This window comes from Herpailurus yagouaroundi, unplaced genomic scaffold, assembly GCF_014898765.1.
Source record: "Herpailurus yagouaroundi ecotype Mexico unplaced genomic scaffold, PumYag 28, whole genome shotgun sequence".
Lineage (NCBI taxonomy): Eukaryota > Metazoa > Chordata > Mammalia > Carnivora > Felidae > Herpailurus > Herpailurus yagouaroundi.
The window spans coordinates 65,738,529-65,758,539 of NW_024412376.1; the positions used below are offsets into that span (position 1 = coordinate 65,738,529).

Consider the following 20,011-nt stretch of genomic DNA (forward strand, 5'->3'; position numbering starts at 1 on the left):
CTCCTATGTATGTTTTTGTGTCAGTGTTTTTCAAACTGGATAGCAAGCCATTAGTGAGCCGTGAGATTAACTTATTGGGTGAGACCCAGTATTTTTTTAAAAAGTGAAGTAAAGTAGGGTATAAAATGTTGGAGTGTGTTGTACAGAGTAAGGGTAGTATTGTTTCCAGAAATTTATATTTTAGTTTTATATCTGTGTTTCTATGTGTATGTGTGAATATGCCAAGCTGAGATGCAAAACGTATTTCCTACTATGGCTTGAAGAAAAACCAGAAAGCCGTATTATCATAGTTTGATAATTGAGTTTATGATAGAGTTCACTATTAATAGTGAGGCTTTAAATTCAGAGTACTGATTCTTATTTTGAATTTTCAAAGCATTAAATCTTTTAATAATCTTGTTAGACATACATCCAAGCAGTCTTTTAAACTGGTTTCCAGTACATTTACCTGGGTTTCTATGTCTCCTCTTCATTCCTTTGAACACTGCTGAATTGATGGATTCAGGTTTTTTTTCCCTCCAAATTTGTACTGCAGAGAGAAGCTGACTGGCTAGATCAGCTGCATTAGAAACTGTGTACTTAGATTATTACCTTCTGCAATGGTTGGTAAACACTAATACATGACTAGATGGAGTGAAAAGATGAATGAACTGCATGCATTAATACCAAATCCCTAAAGTTATTACCAAAAGCACACCTTATTTTTTGGTCTGTCTTCCAGATTGGCTTTAACATCAGTCCGTCAGTTTCTTCATTCAGTTCAGCAGTCAATGTATTGAGTGATGCATGAGCAAGGCATGGCCCACATGGCTGCTAAATGTTGTAGTTAATGGAAAGTGAGAAGGGAGGTGTGAGCCAGCCTGGGTATTGGGTCATGCAGTCATTGTCAGGGTTTTGAGTGGTGGTGTGGTGGAGTGGACAGTGCCTGAGCAGAGTAAACCGCTGGTACCTAATCCCTTCTCTGATCTTCACTAGGTGATTGACCTTAATCAAACAAGTTATTTAAACTGTTTGATTCTCAGTGTCCTCCATTGTTAAATGGGGAAATTCCCACATAGGATTATTTGGTGTGTGGCACATAGTAGTTCAGTATATATCAATTCCCCTCCCCTCTTCTTTCATTTCTGATACAGCTTTTCTCAACTGCCATTAAATACTGGTAAGTTCCCACATTGAGGTGAAAAACGATTAGTTTTTAAAAAAAGCATCTTTGGCGCTGTTGTGTCTGCCTGAGAAGTGATGCTAGTATGAAGTGGCTAGTGAGGGCTGGAAGGATTGGGGAAGCAGGGCTGGCTTCCAGCCTCTGAAATTTGCTCACTGAACTTTATATCACTAACTACGTTATAAATATACATTTTTCTTTTTTTTTAATGTTTGTTTTTGATAGAGAGACAGAGCACGAGTTGGGGAGGGGCAGAGAGAGAGAGAGAGAGAGAGGGAGACACAGAATCTGAAGCAGGCTCCAGGCTCTGAGCTGTCAGCACAAGAGCCTGACATGGGGCTCGAGCCCACAAACCATGGGATCATGACCTGAGCCAAAGTTGGAAGCTTAACTGACTGAACCACCCAGGTGCCCCAATAACTGTTATTATAAATAACAGTCTCCCTGTGTCTTTGGTGTGTTTGTGCTTGGGTTATTTAGGATTATAATCTTGATTTGAGCAATGTGTGTAGCTATTTTTTTTTTTTTTTTTTGTCCTTAAGTTAACATTCAAGAATAGGTCTTCTGGCCTCTGCCTTTTTTTTTTTTTTGTAGGTTTTCAGGATCTCGTTTCTTTGTTTGTAAGATGAGGGGCTGGGTTAGTGAGTTGTAATTCTTTTAAGCTTTAACCTTTTACTATTTCCAGAGTTAGGTTTTCTGTTGTTCATTAAGTAATTTATATTCCTCGAAACATTCCTTTGGTGGTTGTTTTTCCCTCCAGCAGCATTTATCAAAAGTTCTCCTGGAGATTTTGTTGGATTTTTCTTCCCCTTAAGAAGGGATGGTTCTACTGAAGAATAGGCACAGGCAGATTTGGGGGACTCTCCCAGAAGCTCTATGTTTTCTTTGCACACATTTCTACAGACTGTCTGGCTGGACAAACTCAACCGTACTCCAACTCCCTCCAGTCTGCTTTGGTTGCCTTAGTTGAGAAAACAATGTCTCTTACCCTGGAACCTGCCTCACGAGTAAGTGCAGGGGCCATCCACCTGTGCTTCACACCTAGGAACTTGTCAAAATGCAGCTCCCCACACCCAACTCCCAGAGATTCTGATTTGAGTAAGCCCAGGATTCTGAATTTGGAACAAGCGTCGCTCTTGATTCTCATGACAGGTGGGCTTCAAAGCTTGCACTTTGAGAAACGGGTGCACAGTGTGCTGCCTTGGCTGTTTGAGAGATTGGCAGGACAATTTAAACTTTATTTATGAACAGTCTTCCTCTGAGAATGCCAAGCCTACTTCCTTCTTGTTCATAATTGGGATGAATTTATGATTTTTATGGAAACCAGGTGATTTTCTGCCTGGTGGGCTTGTCTCTCAAGGCACGCAAAACTCAGTGCTTGTCATTTTAAGACCACTTGCCAGAGGCCTTGTCAGAATTTGAATGTTGTGCAATTTAACCCTTTTATGTTGGCTCCTGTGTTGTGGATTCAGGCTCTGAAGCTAAAAACAGATTAAGTTGGATTTTAAATATGTAAATATTTTGTGTTGCGTAAATTGTTTAATACTTTAAATGTGTCTCAATCATTGGGCATGAAGGTTTGGAGAAAAAAAAAAATTCCAGAAGAGAAATACATTTATGTTAGTAACTTCATTATTGTACTAACTCCTTTTCAATGTAATCATCACTACCCAGGGTGAAAAGTTTGGACCGTTTGCCGGAGAGAAGAGAATGCCTGAAGACTTGGATGAAAATATGGATTACAGGTTGATGTGGGAGGTGAGGATGTGATTATTATTTTAAATATTTAATGTTTCTCTTTATACTATTTAGTGCAGGTATGAGGCTGAGTTAATAGGCATTGATTCCAGTTGACTAAACACTGGAATGTTTTGATTTTAAAGGACCTGAGTAGTTTGAAAGTTTAGCATTAAAAAATACTGTTGAAATATTGTACTAGACAATTCTTCCAGAACCCTGAAGTTTATGGTTCATCATTGAATATGGAGTTTTCCATACATAGGATGTTTGGATTTTAAAATATGTCTGTTTGTGTACTGGATTAAGAATTTGATTTCTGTAAACGAAATTACACTTTTCTTTTAACTTCTATTTCTCTATTGCAGTTCTGATTGCATTGAAACAGTTCTGCACTCCATACTGGAATGAAAAATGCCACTTTAAAATTTACCTCACTTTTAGGAACATATATTTAAAGAACTATGACTCTTAGGCAGTCTTTTGCAATCTGAAATTTCCCTAATGCAGGGATCTGTAATGCCAATGTATGTCTGTATATTATAAGAATTTTCATCTTAGTTTATGCCAATTATATTTGTTGTTGTTCTTTTCTAGTCATTAGAAAAAGAAGGGCTTGAGGAATAGAAAAAGAGAAGTAAAGGTATAGAGGTTGTTAAAACCTTGGAAAAGAAAACCCAGTTCCAAGAATTGTATTTGATGGATTCCATGAGTAGGGTGCCAGCTGAGCTCTGTGGGTGGGGCTGAGAGAAGCAGGATCAGTAAATCAGAAAGGGGTGGGATACTGACATTCAGAGTTACACGGAAAAAGTCTCTCTGAACATGGATGGATCAGTTCGTGTCTCCAGAGCAACAGAACCAATAGGATGGAGATACATGGTATATATTTTTTGAGGAACTGGTTCACATGATTGTTGGGATGGCAACTTGGAATTTGTAGGGCAGGCTTACAGGCTAGAAACTCAGATAGGAGTTGATGTTGTAGTGTTGAGGCAGAACATCTCTGGCAAACTTCAGTTGGCAATGAAGGCCTTTGACTGCTTGGCTGAGGGTTGGCCATATGCAGTATTGGCAATAATCTCTGTTACTTACAGTCAACTGATTGTAGGTGTTGACCACATCCACAAAATACCTTCGCAGCTACACTTAGATTAGTATTTGATAAATAACTGGTTACTATAGCTTAGCTATATACATACATACATACATATATATATATATATATATATATTTTTTTTTTTACTATTAAAATTTTTTTTAAAAATTTTTTGCAATCGAGCACGAGCATGAATGAGCAGGAGAGGGGTAGAGGGAGAGAGAGAGAGAGAGAGAGAGAGAGAGAGAGAACGAGAATCTCAAGCAGGCTCCATGCCTTACACTGGGCTTGATCTCACAACCCTGAGATCATGACCTGGGCTGAAATCAAGAGTCAGACGCTCAACCAACTGAGCCACCCAGGTGCCCCACAAAATGTGTTTTAAACAATCGTCCATATTGCTGAAACTGCTGGGAGTGGGGAATGGGGTGTTTGAGGAAGAGACTCTTGAAAGGTTTCTACAGTGTGGGAGATGGAAAATGGAAATTCATAATATAGTCTTCACTATAAGTGGAAAATGTTATTGAATTGCCTAACTTCACATGCTGTTTTAGTTGTTTATTTTTATGAATATAATAATATTTTCAGTGGCTTTTACAATTTTTCTATAAGGTCTTAATTTTCTCAGCAGTTATTTTTTTCTTTTTTTACCGTGACAGTTTTCAGAAATCAACCATCTATGTGACAAATAAAAAAAGATGACTTACATAATTTTATGAGGTTGTTAATGGCTTTTCATATTTGTCCCCAAAACTTGAGCACAGTGGGTTAATGTTTTGCACCGTTGGTTGTGAGGCATTGTGAAGCAGATAATGATTGTGATTTTTATTCCTGTACTTGCAGGAAACTTAAGGAGGCTGCATCTGAACTGTTGTATAGTTGGCAGGGAAGCAGTGTAGGTCATCTGGTTTTGCATGACCTATTCCCATGGGTCTTTATTGTCTTTATGTTATTACCTGTTTTCACACAGGTATCCCCTCTCCTCACTGCCGCCCAAACAGCTATAGATTCTATATATTACAGGTTCAGGTAATGTTACATTCACATAACGATTGCTACTCTCTATTTTATTTTACTTATGATTTAATATTCGGAGTTTGAATAAGTAATATTTGTACTTTTTACACAGTTCAGAAAAGCACTGATGAAGAGTCTCCCCTTCCTCTTTGAGCCTGCTCTTTTTTCACCTGAGACCTTTGATCCATTTAACCCCTTAGTTCCTGTGCCCATCCACTCCTCTGTCTAGTCCTTCCTCCTATTAGTGTGGTTTTCAGTTTGGATCGTCAGCCAGTCTGAGTTGTGCTGCTGGGCGGGGCAGGGCAGGTGGACACCTGTCTCAGTGTTTCACCTTTTGGGGGGGACACATAAAAAACAATCAACATGTTTTGAATTCTGAAGGTTTACCGCCTGCTAGCTTTAATCCTATTATTTATTAAGTTAACTGAATGAGCAGCTTCCCAGCCTTGAGTCCGTTTTTATTATTTTAGCTTTGCAGGTACCAGATTCAGAAGGATCAGAGAGAAAGGAGAATAACTGGCCCTATAATCTTCTTCTCATGGAACCCTTTGAGTCCTCTCAGAGGGAGATAATGAGCCTTCCCTTCACTGGTGTGCCCTTTGGGACTGGTTATCTAAGTCATTTCTATTATGGCCCATAGCTCCAAAGTTAACCACCTGCAGTCCTCAAAACAGGTTGTCCTTCTCAAGCCAACAGTTAACCTGGAATGTGAACCAGATACTTACGATAGTCTGGAAAGTGATGTCCTGTGAGAGAGCACGTGGCATCGCTCTTTCTCCGTTTATACTTGCACTTTGCTTATAGTGCCAACAGTTCTGGGGGACAGGGCCAGGAACCCCTAGGTGGCCATGTCATACCAAAGAACTTGGAGGCACCAGTTAGGATTGAGCCTGCTGGTGTGTGTGAGCCCCTGTCAGTTTGGGACTGGTTTAATGGGGTCAGTGGGGATCATCGATGCCATTTGCTGCAGCCTCCTTCCCTCCCTCCAAGGGCACAGCTTGGAGACCTACTGATGTCCACCGCTTCAGAGCTGTCAGCAGCACCTCAGCCTCTTTCCGTGCTGGCCGCCAAGATTTGATATTCGGGTCTGAGGAGACTCATCTGTCCTTAGGGTTTCTTGATAACCTCAGGTTTTTGCTTTTCTTTTAGAATTAAGTGCCTTAGTAGAAGAATTCTGTATTTCTTGGGCCTCAGGCCAGTCATAGAGCTTGAGGTTGGAAACCAGTGCCTGACTGACTGTAAATACTTCCTATGGATAATTTAGTGGAACGAGCCCCGTTGTATATAGTGTATTCCATTCTGTAGAATAGTCTTTTTATGTACTTTTTTCCAGGTGGTTTCTAGCTTGTGGTATATTTCAGCCTTGCTCAAAGACCAAAATCCATTCTTGTACTGTTGCTAAAACTCTCAATCATCCTTTATTTTTAAATCTTCAAGAGCTTCTTTTTCTCTAATATTTCCTTCGGTGTTTCAAGTCAGTTCAGATACCTCCTCTCCAGGCGCTGGCTCTTATGCTTCCTGCACATTCTTTTTAGTTTTGGCACCTATAGAATGCAACACAGATTGTGCATTTTCCTCGCTACCTGCCCAGCTTATTATTCAGATATTCCAAAGCGGCCTCTGGTGAATCTGGTTCTGCTTGAATCCTGCAAACAGCTCTGCTCTTTTTGCAGTGGGTCTTCCCTTCCCTTCCCTTCCCTTCCCTTCCCTTCCCTTCCCTTCCCTTCCCTTCCCTTCCCTTCGCATCCTCTTCTAATACCTGTAAGAGATTTTTGCTTCGAAACGGGCCTGGTAAGTTCTTGAAACTTGGTGTCATCCTGATATTTCCAGTGGAGTCATTCATTCCTGAACTTTGCATCTATTCTGAGATCTGGGAAGGTCTCAACCCCATCCCCTGCCTCTCTCCCACTTATGGTAGTCTATGTTTGCCTCTCAGTTTTGAACAGTTCAGTGGGTGCAGTTGGGTATTCAGTGGTATGATTTGATGCAGGTTAAGCTAAAATACCATGCCATGGTTCAGTAATATTAGGTGGTGCTCTGGACAAAAAGTTGTTGTCAGCTAGTTAGGAACTCATGTTTAGAATCCCAAATAACCAGGTAAAACCTGGAGAGTCAAGTGAATTATCCAAATTCTGGGTGATCCTTTTTTTTAAAAATATTTATTTATTTTGAGAGACAGAGCGTGAGCAAGGGAGGGGCAGAGAGAGAGAGAGAGAGAGAGAGAGAGAGAGAGAAAGAGAGAGAATCCCAAGCAGGGTCTGTGCTATTAGCATAGAGCCCATCATGGGACTCAACCAAATCAAGAGTGGGATGCTTAACTGACTGAGCCACTCAGGTGCCCCTGGGTGACCTTTTTATAAGAGAAACTAAAATCTCTTTTACTTAATTTTTTTAACATTTATTTATTTTGAGAGACAGAGACAAAGCATGAGTGGGGTAGGGCAGAAAGAGAGGGAGACACAGAATCTGAAGCAGGCTCCAGGCTCTGAGCTGTCAGCACAGAGCCTGATGCGGGGCTCGAACCCACAAACCGTGAGATCATGACCTGAACCAAAGGTGGACCCTTAACTGACTGAGCCACCCAGGCACCCCCAAATCTATTTTACTTAGATACAAATTGATTTCTTGCTATTAAACCTTAGGAGAAAAGTATCTACAACTTAGTAGAAAAGTAATCTTAGAGCATTAGGAAGACAACGAAACAGGGCTTAAACTTTGCTTTTTAAAAGTCCATGCTCTTATTCTTTTCTTCTATTGTGTTTTTAATTTTAATTTTATTTATTTATTTTTTAATTTACATCCAAGTTAGTTAGCATATAGTGCAATAATGATTTCAGGAGTAGATTCTGGTGATTCATCCCCTATTTATAACACCCGGTGCTCATCCCAACAAGTGTCTTCCTTAATGCCCCTTACCCATTTAGCCCATCCCTCCCACCCACAACCCTTCCAGCAACCCTCAGTTTGTTCTCTGTATTTAAAAGTCTTTTATGTTTTAACCCCACTCCTTGTTTTTATATTATTTTTGCCATATGTTGCTGGGCCCACTTCTGGGTTCTCTAGAGCTCTTACTCTTAAGGAGCTTGTGGTCTTGTAAGGGTTTCAGAAGTAACACACTGTAGGATGCACAAAGTATGATGAGCATAGTCAGCTTTACCTGTATTATTATGACTTAATGGCATTTAAAAAGTTTTACATTTGTTTATTTTTCTGAATCTGTTGCCTTGAGGATTGATGAGAACAGCTACATTTTTTATATCAGAGGCTAGTGGCATTACCTAGTGGCATTTACCATCAGAGGACTATTGGTCATTACATTCTACTAGGTAGCTGCATTTCACAAAATGTAAAATATCAAATAATCATAGTTCTTTTAGATTTTTGTTAGCAGAAAAGCTTTTGTACCTCTGGGTAAATAACATGTTTTCTAAAAAATAGCTATAGAAATATGATTATAAGATTTGCAGGTGTTTTGTAAGAATTATTAATCTCCTACAGTTACAGTGAATTATTATTTCAAAATACAGTAAATGTACATACCAGGTGAGCTGGGGCCTGTTCTGTGATTGGTCTTTATTTTTTTATTTTTTTTTTCCAATGTTTATTTATTTTCGGGACAGAGAGAGACAGAGCATGAACGGGGGAGGGACAGAGAGAGAGGGAGACACAGAATCGGAAACAGGCTCCAGGCTCTGAGCTATCAGCCCAGAGCCTGACGCGGGGCTCGAACTCCCGGACCGCGAGATCGTGACCTGGCTGAAGTCGGACGCTTAACCGACTGCGCCACCCAGGCGCCCCTGTGATTGGTCTTTAAACATGGTTTGTTTTGGGCAACTTCTTTCCCAACCCCCAGGCCTTAGACACTGGTGATGTTTCCTAATTAATAACCCTTCTCTCTATCTCTCTTTGGTTCTAATCAAGGAAGAAAGATAGGAGCCAATTGTAGATTAAAATATCTATCTCATTAAGTCAGATAAAGACAATTACCATATAATTTCACTCCTATGTGGAATTTAAGAAACAAAACATTTGAGCATATGGGAAGGGGAAAAAAAGAGAGAGAGAGAGAGAGGGAAACAAACGAGAAGAGAATCTTTACGATAGAGAACAAACCTGAGGGTTGATGGAGGGAGGTGGGTGGCAGAGGGGCTAAATGGGTGGGTATTCAACTTGTCATGTTGAGCACTGGGTGTTATATGTAAGTGATGAATCATTAAATTCTATTCTTGGACATTATTATACTATATGTTAACAAACTAGAATTTAAATAAAAATTTGAAAAAAAAATCTATCTCATTAATGAGAGTACAGTGACTCTAAGTTCATGGCTCTAGAAAAGCTGGATTGGAGAATGTGATTGGGGCCACAGTCAGAGTGAGGACTTTATACTCTGCTTCTTAAATCTTGACCTTTGCACCAGAAGTGTACAAAGTGGGGCCTTTATACTTTGTGCTTTAAATCTTCACCTTTGCAGGCAACAGTTGGGCCTGCAGTGTAGATTCTCAATATATTTGCCCATTGATTGCATGGAGAATTGTGGCCTGACTCAGACATAGCTTGCAGCATAATCAGAATGGAGGATATGAGAGGGCCTGGAGAGAGACAGACAGGTCTTTAACCTGCTGTAGAAGGCACATTTTGAGCCTGAGGGAAAGTCTACTTACTAAAACAAGGAGTTGGGCATTGAGAGGAATGACTGTGAGGGTTTCAACAGTCAAATGAAGGGAAGGAACCATGAAAGAGAGAAACCCAAAGTGACTATATCTCTGATATACCTCTCTCATTGAGGAGAAAGTAAGGAAATATGAAGAGGGGGGATTAAGAGTTTTGACTAAGAATACATATAGAATTAGTTTTTCTCTTTTCTCATACTGAAAAGCAATATAGCCACAAAAATAGGCATAGCAAGTGAAGCATGATAGAATGAGGAAGGATACCAGGGTCAGGAAATATTCAATCTGGCTTTACCCTGAGGATAAAGCAAGGCCCTTATTCTCTTGGGACTTATGTTTCAGTAGGGAAAGTTAGACATAAATCACCCCTATGAAGTAATACAATGATGGGGCTCCTGGGTGGCTCAGAGCCCTGCATTGGGCACTGTGCTGACAGCTCAGAGACTGGAGCCTGCTTCGGATTCTGTGTCTCCCCCTCTCTCTGCCCCTCCCATGCTCATGCTCTGTCTCTGTCTCTGTCTCTCTCTCTCTCTCTCTCTCTCTCTCTCTCAATAATAAATAAACGTTAAAAAAAAAAAGAATACAAAGATAAGTAGTCATGTGGATATAAAGAAAAAAAATAGGGCAAGAAAATTTACGTCAGATAAGAGCTTGAACACATTGATAATACTGCTGAGATCTACAAAGACAGATTTGTGTAGGGCCATCAGAACTGTTGTAGCAAGGAGTACTGCAGTGTCTGAGGCTCCAGAGAGGAGAAAACTTGGAGAGGTGAATTGACAACCTGCAGCCTGTTTTCACTTGGGAAAATGGTCAGACTTTTGCTGAGTCTGGATTATGGGCAAGAGGCTGAAAAAATCTGATCTCAGCCCATGTAGAGCTGAGAGTGTTTGAACATAGCAGAATAGGTAGAGCTTTTGGCAGACTTGTGAGGTTGGAATGACAATGTTGGAGATCTAAAAGAACTAAAAACACTGCTGATTCCTCCTCAACACATTTGCCAAATTATGAAACTGTGTGGCAGAATGCTAAAGGTAAGCCACACACTTTGGAAAAGCAGAGTGTTCTGCGGTCTCATGTTGCTGAGGAGGGGCCCTCAGTGCACACTGCTTTCAGTTGGAAGCACTGGAGGGCTATGAGGTAGGAACTTGGTCAACTGAGGCTGGCTGAAGCCTGCTACAACTGCAACCCAGCCTTGAATCGGCTTATTCCCTAATTAGTTTGTGATGAATACTTTCTACTCTGCCTGGCCAAAGTCAGGGTGAGCCTACTCTGGAGAAACATAGTATCTGGATTCTCTAAAATGTCTTAATATACAGGGTTCAGCACTTAATTAAAAATGACTTGATGCTAAGAGATAAGACCATATGATTAAATCTGAGAGAAAAGCTGGACAATGGAAACTGACAGATGACAAATAATATGTTTCAGATATTGTATTCAGATATTGATTGGAATTAGCAAATGAGGACTTTATTTTTTTACATGTTTGTTTGTTTGTTTGTTTGTTTGTTTGTTTAGTGCGAGAACCAGTGGGGAAGGGCAGAGTGAGCGGGAGAGAGGGAATCCCAGGCAGGCTGTACACTCATCCCGACATGGGGCTCGATTTCATGACCATGAGATCATGACCTGAGCTGAAGTCAAGAGCTAGATGCTTAACCGACTGAGCCACCCAGGTGTGCTGCAAATGAGGACATGATTGGGGCACCTGGGTGGCTTAGTCAGTTAAGCATCTGACTTTGGCTCAGGACATGATCTCACAGCTCATGAGTTCAAGTCCCATGTTAGGCTCTGTGCTGACACCTCAGAACCTGGAGCCTGCTTCAGATTCTGGCTCCATCTCTCTCTGCCCCTCCCCCTGCTCGCTCGCTCACTCTCTCTCTTTCTCTCAAATATAAATAAATGTTAAAAAAAAGAGAGAAGAAAAATTATAAAATGATCATGACTGATATGTTCTAGCAAATGAAGGTGAAACAGATGAAATAACAAGATGGATAATTTTACACCAAAATTTGATGTGTAAATGTCAAATGGACATTCTAGAAGAGAAAAAATATAATAACTGAAGCTGAGAACTCAGTATTTGAATTATATATATTACAGAGCAAATAACAGGATTAATGAAGAGGAAAAGAAGTTGATAGAAAGATTGAAAATGAAGCATAGGAACTAAAAATAGATACATGAGACAGTGAAAATATCTAATATATCTATAATGTTATGACTTTTTAGCATTTGAAGAGCAAGAAGAAGAAAATGGGACAGAAGGAAATTTGATGAAATAATGGCTGAGAATTTTCCAGAACTCTGTATTTTATTTATTTATTTTTTTGTTTAGAACATTTTTTTGGTAGTGTTTATTTATGAGAGAGAGAGAGAGAGTATAAGAGAGAGACAGAGTATGAGCAGGGGAGGGGCAGAGAGAGAGGGAGACACAAAATCTGAAGCAGGCTCCAGCCTGTCAGCACAGAGCCTGACGTGGGGCTCCAATTCACAAACCATGAGATCAGTGACTTGAGCCAAAGTCAGACACTTAACTGACTGAGCCACCCAGGTGCCCCACAGAACTCTTTGAAAACATTACCTGAAAAACTGAAGAAACTCTGTGAGCCTTAAAGCAGCATCAATTAAAAAACAACAACAACAACAAAAAAAACCCAAAATGAAAAACAACCCACCTACCTATACCTTAGTAAAACTGCTGAAAACTAAAGCAATCTTCAAAGCAGCCAGGGAAAAAAAAAAAAAAAAAAGAAAGAAAGAGAGACCTTACATTCAAAACAGCAACAATAGCTCCAAAAGCTGGTTTTTAACAGAAAAGATAGAAAGGTAATAAGGATAGTCAACAATTGAATAACATCTTTAAGGTGATAGAAAACAGTTGCCAATCTAGAATTCTATATCTAGCAAAAATATGAAAAGGTGAAGGCGTTCTTTGAGCATCTTCAAATGTGAATATTTCCCTATGTGAATGGTTCTTTGGATTTTTCTCGCAGCATTAGCCCTAACCTTAAGTCTTCACCCTCTGCAAATGAGCAAATCAAGACTACTTCCAAATCCCAGCCAGAGGAAATACTTGCCACTCTGAATTCACTGAAGGGAGGGAAAGAACAATCGGAAGCATTTGCATGCACAGATGTGTACATTGGAATAGACTTTACAAAGAATCTAGCGAGGAAATTTTCAAAGTAGAACAAAAGTCTAACAAACTTTGCAAACCATTTGAAAGAGTCATATTTGATCTCCCAGATCCCAAATTTAGGGGTAATTAATGTTCATCAATCATGTGCAAATGACTGCGTTGCTTGCGGATAAGGAGGAAGAGATGCTGAGCTATTTTCTCGAAACTAAAGTGACAGAATTTAAATATATTGAGTCATATTATAAAATATGTTTTTATTTTGCTGAAAATATTTACTTTAAAATACATTTATCTCAATAAGAGTGGGGAACCAATTTTGGTGTTGACTGAGATCAAATGGGAAGTTAGGAAGGACTTGATGAAATGTTCATGTCAGACACAAAATAAAGTTTTCTTGAAGAGGTACCATCACAAATCTCTGACCTTCTTCACCTGGTTCACCAATCATTTGGCTGTGGAGCAGGTGAATTAGGAGACTTCATCAAAGATACTATTTAGCTAGATCTATTAAGTGATAGTTTAGCTCCTTATATGGAGGATAGAGAAGGGGAAGGAGAAGAAGCTGACTTCATAATGATGAATAAGACTTGGAAAATATTGATAATGAAGAGGATGAAGATAAAGGGGAAGAAGATGAAAATGGTGATGATGTGGAAGAAGGAGAAAGGTTGAACAGGAAGATAGCTAAAAGAATATGAATAGATTCTAACCTTTCTTTAGTTTCTTAAAATTTTATATTTTCTGGAAACAAGTTGCCATCTCCTATTTTTTCCTTTTGTGCTCAATTGCTTTGTTCTAATCTTTATGATATGATTCTCTACTTATTTTGTGGGAGACTATCTTGAACAATCAATGGGAAAAAATGTATCTGTTTTGGATTCAAGTTACTTATCCCTTTTTGTCTCAAAAATGTGAATGCAGTGATGTGGATATAACATCGCCATGCACTATGGGAAAGAAGAAAATTTGTTCTGTTTGCTCCACTGGAAGCTTGAAGATTGCTCATCCTTATGCTTAAAATCCTTGACTTTGACTTCCTTTTCCTAAAGGGCTAGGAGATTCACTATGTCTCTGTATAAATATGGACATTTAGCACTATCAGCATATACAAGCATTTTGTTAAATAAAAAAATATGTATAATAAAATGGAATTATATTAAACAGGGAAAGGACAGGTTTGAGATGTTTGGGTATTTTAGTGTTAAAAGGAGAGAGAATGAGAAGAAGCAAATTTGAAAATATAATGGCATTAGGTGGATATTTAGACACATGGCTTGTCCTTGGGTATGCTTAATTAAAGTTTAATATTATAGCTTTAAAGTAAAATTTTCTTCCAATGATGAGTTCTACCACTTGATGAAGAATCACCCAAATTGTGCAAAATTTTTTGGAATTGACACTTTTTGTTATACTTTTGTTCCTGTTTATTTATAAATTTTGTTTTTCTTTCATGGAAAAGGAAAGAAAATAGCTCTAAATCTTAAAAGTATATATAGATTTCCTTGTTACAGTAAAACTAAATGAATGTATAAAGAATTTGATGCTTTTCACTTAGAACAGGTAAATTTCAGGCCTTCCAAATCTGATTTGCTTAGTAAGTAGTATTGCCAATAAAATGAAAGGGAAATAAAGATGTGTTCAGACAAGAAAAATCCAGCAGACCTGCACCAAAGAAATACTAAAATGAGGTAGCTCTTCTGGGAGAAAGAAAAATGAATTCTGATGGAAACATGGAAATGCAGAATGGAGTGAAAGCAACAGAGGATAAATATATGGGTGAATAAATATATATGTGGATGGTACTAAATAATTATAATAATGTTTTATGTGTTTGAAAATATATACAATTTATATAGTGATAAGAACAATTCGAAAGGCAAGAGGGAAACAAAGGGAATTTAAGAGTTCCAAAGTTCTAGCATCATCAAGTAAATTTAACTAAATTATATAAAATAATAGTAAAAGATTATTTTAACTAACAAGTTAATTAAAGGAAAAAGATTGGATAATAAACGAATTTTACTAATGTAAAAATCAGGCATGAAGTGAGAAAAAAGAAACAACTGGGTCATACATAAAGTATATATGTATGTATGTATATTTCATACACTAGAATATATATACATACATACATATATACATATATATGTATGTATGTATATATATTTCAACTGTAAAAGCAAAAGCTGAAAGAACTAGCAATAGAAATAGACACAATCCTAATGGAAGACTTAAACACATTCTACTCAGTTGTAGAGAGAGTAAGCAGGAAGATAAAACTGGAAAGTATAGAGAGATAATTTATGGGTGCCCTAAGTGACATACATAAAACATTACTCAGTGACAGTTGATCAAATAAGCCATGGAAAATTTACCACAATTAATCATATGCATAAAGCAGAAGTTAGTAGATGAAAAATGAAAAATCGGGTACCAGTAAAATTAAGAACTGTTCACTAGAACATACCATAAAGAGAATGAAAAACACATCACAATCACAAAGGGGAAGAAATTTGTAATGATTAGTCTGAAAAAGGATTTATATCCTGAATATATTTATAATTTGATTAAAAAAATAAAAAGAAAAATGGACAAACACTTGAATAGGCACTCAAATGGCTAATAAACATGAAGTGATGGTCAGCTTCATTAGTCATCTTGGAAATGCAAACCAAAAACATAGTGAGATGCCATGATATATTCAACTGAATGATTAAAATTAAAAATATAATGTCAAACATTTGCAAGGATTGTCTGAAATTCATTTACACCGATGCTGGGTTTTTATTTATTTTTTTTTACTTTCTAAAAGTTTATTTATTTATTTATTTTGAGAGAGAGAGAGAGAGAGAGAAAGAGAGAGAGAGAGGAAACTCATGCAAGCAGGGGAGGGGCAGAGAGAGAGAGGGAGAGAGAGAATCCCAAGCAGAGTCCAGGCTGTCAGCACAGAGCCTGATGTGGGGCTCAATCCCATGAACCATGAGATCATGACCTGAACTGAAATCAAGAGTCAGATGCTAAACTGACTGAGCCTCCCAGGCGCCTCTGATGCTAGGTTTTTACATCAGCATTTAAAAACCATTTAGTGGTATTGTAGTAGAGCTGAATATGATACAATGTGGCAATTCCATCAGGCATATTCCCCGCAGAAATATGTTCAAATATTTACTAGAAGTCTTGTATAAGAATTTTCTTAGCAGCTTGATGAGTTATTTCTGAAACTGGAAATAACCCAAATGTCCACCTATAAGTAAATGGCCAAATGCATTCCAGTATATTATAAAGTTTTATGCTACAACTGTCCTTAACAATAGGGTTGAATCTCAAAAAAACAACATTGAGTGAAAGAAGCAGGAGACAAAGTACTTACTGCATGATTTTGTTTACATAAATTTCAAAAACATGTAAGGCTAATTTATGAAATTATAAATCATGACTGCAGTTTCTCATTGTGAGCATGGTGACTGGGAGCAGGGACCTGGGAAGGCATCTGGGTGCGGTTTCTGGATCTGCCTGCTCCTCATATTGGTGTGTTTACTTTGTGAGATTCATTGAGCTGTACACTTAAAGTTTCTGCATTTTCTTTCTTTTTCTTTTTCTTTTTTTTGTATTTGCATTACAGTTCAACAAAATGTGTACTTTAAGAAATAGAACAGAACAGTGAGCTAAAATGCGAAGCTCCTGAGTCTCTACTTTCTCACTCCAGCAGGGCTGGCAGGCTGTGCTGTGATCCGAACATGGAGAGTACAGCCATATGAAGAGCATCTGGGTCAAGAACCCAGCGAGGAACAGAGATGTCAATGAATTTGGGCTGCTCAAAGGCCAGAAACAAAGAAAACAATGAGGCTAGTGTTTACTGCATGAGGGACCAGATGGAGGGCATAGGATTAGAGAGGTAGTTATAGGTTAGATCACACAGTTTATTCCAGCAACCAAAGGATTTGATTAAGAGAATGATATGATCCTTGTCATGTCCTGAGAAGAGCACTGTGTCCGCTGGGTGGAGAACAGACTCTTGGAGGGAGGCATGAGTAGAACTGGGACACAAGGTAGGAAGGAGTCTGTTGCTATAGCAGGAGTGTTGTGCTGGTGGCTTGGACTTGGGCCTTGGCAGTGGAGTTGGTGAGAAGTGGTTGGCTTCTGTGTGTATGTTGTTGGAGGTAACTAACACTGATAAGCCTTGCTGATGGATTGTGCGTTGAAAGGGAAGAATTCAGAATGACTTTTAAGTGTTTGGCTTGAATCATATGGGTGGAAGGTGGTGAAGGGTTTGAGATAGGGCATGTGGACAATGAGAGTGAGGGGGTGGGGGATGGGTGGATTACTACACTGTAAGCTTTGGAAGACCAGGCATTGTCATATTAATCTGTATCCCTTAGGTCTAGCACAGATCTAGAACATAAGTATAATTGAATAAAAGTTCAATTCCTTTCATAGTATTGAATAAATCATTTATATTCCATAAATATTTTTATCGAGGTATAACTAATACATTATATTAGATTCAGATGTATAAACAATGATTTGATATATTGCAAATGATTTGTATATTGCAAAATGATTACCTTGGTAAGTCTAGTTAACACTGATACTCAATAAATATATTGAATAAATGTATAAACTGTTTCTACCATTGGCATTCTCAGAAAATACATAATTTAAAGTTTAAAAAGAAGAGACTTACTGGTTTCCTTAGTGTTTTACTGTGTTGAGTTTGCCTGCTTTGTAGACATTTTGATTTTCATTGTTGTGAAGACTTGACTAAACTGGTTTCTAAGGAGCTGATTGGTTGGATTTTAAACTGGACATTCTGTTTAGATGTTTTTTTTCTTTCTTTGCAGTTATTTTGTGATTACAGCTGTTCTGATGTTTGGGAACTTGATTCAGCACCAAGTTTCCAATGTGTTTTAGTTTTTGGAAAAAAGTGTTTTCAATTGTTTAAAATCTTTTATTTTTCTTTAATGTTTATGGAAGTTCTTTTAGGTGTTTAGAATAAAGAAGTCTCTCTACCAAATGTTTTTCTCTTGTAGATGATAACATTTTGTCTTAGGTTCCAAATGGAACCACTTAGTGTAGCCATTAGTGGGAGGATACCACCTGGGAAGCCTTGTAGAAATGAATGCTGGGAATCCTGGAACAAATGTCATTCTGCATCCCTTCTGATACTAGGCCTCTAATAAGGGGTAAAGTGCAGCAATTGAATGTTATGTGTTTTCTGGGAATTCTACTTCCGGAAGTTTGTTCTGTGGTTGTCCTTTGTCTGCCCTTCACAAGTTGACTCCTACCTGAGCATATCAGCCAACTTATGGCCCTTCAACCAAACCTGAGGTATGCTTAGAACAATGTTGGGAATCCAGGCTGAGTAGTTTGGTTAAAAAGTACCAAAAACTTCAATATCTGTATTGTTAGAGTATTTTTGCCATACTTGTGATTCTGATCAACTTATAGCACCACAGGAATTTTATCAGATAGTTGCATTTCGCTACAAACAACAGCAACTTCAACTTATTCAAATAATGAGGACATTTCAGTAATAAGAGGAGATTCAGTAATTAAGCTGCAGGGATGGTTGATTAATTAGCTTGCTGATGTTACCCAAGTACCTTCCCCCTCTTGGCTCTCTGCTTTGCTGACCTTCGTAGTGGCTTAGTCCTCAAGCTGGTGGAAGGTACGAAGCAGGTTTCAGACAGGGAATGTCCATAAGGAGCAAGAACACCTTTTCAAGAACCCTCTTCTGGTAGCAGATCTCTCATGTGTCACATATTCTTTCTTGAACTGGCAAAGGAAATGAGATTGCTCTTACCCAGTCAAGCATAACCTGGAGCTGGAGTAGGTCAGCTTTTTCATAGACTTCATAGGGGAGGGTGGACATTGGAACAAGTTTAGTGTTCTTTGAGGAAGGAAGGTGGACAGAGTGTACATTCCTCACGAGACTGACCACATTCATTATTGGTTCATTCAACAACTCTGTCTTGAATGCTTACTCTGTTTCAGATGATGTATTAGGTGCTGGGTTTACCTAGAGAGAGAGAAAAAAAAATACCTGGCAGAGAAGGTAAAGCTTAATGTCTGGTAAGGAGTACAGTATATGTATTTTCCATTATTTTCTTGTTCTCCAAATGTTTTGAAGGGGGAGCATAGAAAGCATACTTAATGAAAGTCTTTGGTTATCAGGATTCTTATAAGAACAGTTCTAGAATTTGGGACAAGTATTTCAAGTAAAACGTATAAAGGAAGGGAGGGAAAAATGTAAATGAAGAGAGATCATATATCAACCAGGTTATTATATTTTCAAAACATTTATTTTTCATTATACAAGTCATGTATGACTATGTGATATAAAAAATTAGAGCAATATACATGAAGTTAAAGTCCCATATTATCTTTTTTATGTGTATCCTCTCTTGTAATTCAGTTTGTGTGCATTTCCATATATATGTAAAACCAGTAGGAATTATATGAGTTTTTGATGTCTGTCTTATTTCAACATATGCAATAGTAATCTTGTAGATCTGAGATGTGATTACTGAGGAAGACTTGTCTTCTTCACTAATAGTTTGCACATAAATGTAGGAGGCAGTTGTGAATGTTTGTGTAGCAGCTTTATTGAGATATAATTCACATACCATAAAATTCATCATTTAAAATATACAATCCAGTAGTTTTCAGTATATTTATAGAATGTGGAGTCATCAGCACTGTTTGATTTTAGAATATTTTTATCTCCCCAAAAAGAAACCTTGCATCTATTAGCAATCATTTTTGAATATTTTATGTACCCATCAATATCTTATGTAAAATTACATTTTAAAGAGCCATGTTTTTCTAAATAATTTTCTGAACATTTTATGTCCTTATACTGAATGCTTCATTAACTCCTTAGTTTCAGTGAAAATATTTCAGATCCTTAGAAACATCTCTGAGAAATGAATATATGTATTTATGGAAATAAAACCTTTAGCAGTACAGGGAATTTTATTGGGAATTGACATGTTTTGATATTTATTGCATAAATAAAAATAAATAAATTTCATGAAATTTGTGGTAATCACATTTCCTATGTTTTTAGATGTCTAGCTGTGTAATAGAAAAAGAAGGTATTTAGCAAAATAAGAGAAAGTCAACTTTAAGAAAGTACAGTGCTAAGGGGATTAGAGTAACAGATCTTTGTTACCTCCTAATCC

At 38.0% G+C, this 20,011-nt stretch overlaps 1 protein-coding gene across 5 annotated transcripts in view; it reads left to right on the forward strand.

Moving 5' to 3' along the window:
- The window catches only part of PRDM5 (PR/SET domain 5), a 209,377-nt gene that overhangs the window by 18,636 nt on the left and 170,730 nt on the right, over positions 1-20,011 (forward strand). For all 5 annotated transcript variants that reach the window (XR_005790181.1, XM_040474755.1, XM_040474762.1 and 2 more), the window contains exon 2: positions 2,837-2,920. Coding sequence is in view for 4 of the 5 variants with exons in the window: in XM_040474755.1 (XP_040330689.1) it covers positions 2,837-2,920 (84 nt within the window). In the remaining variant the exon portion in view is untranslated. The remainder of the gene's footprint in view (positions 1-2,836; positions 2,921-20,011) is intronic.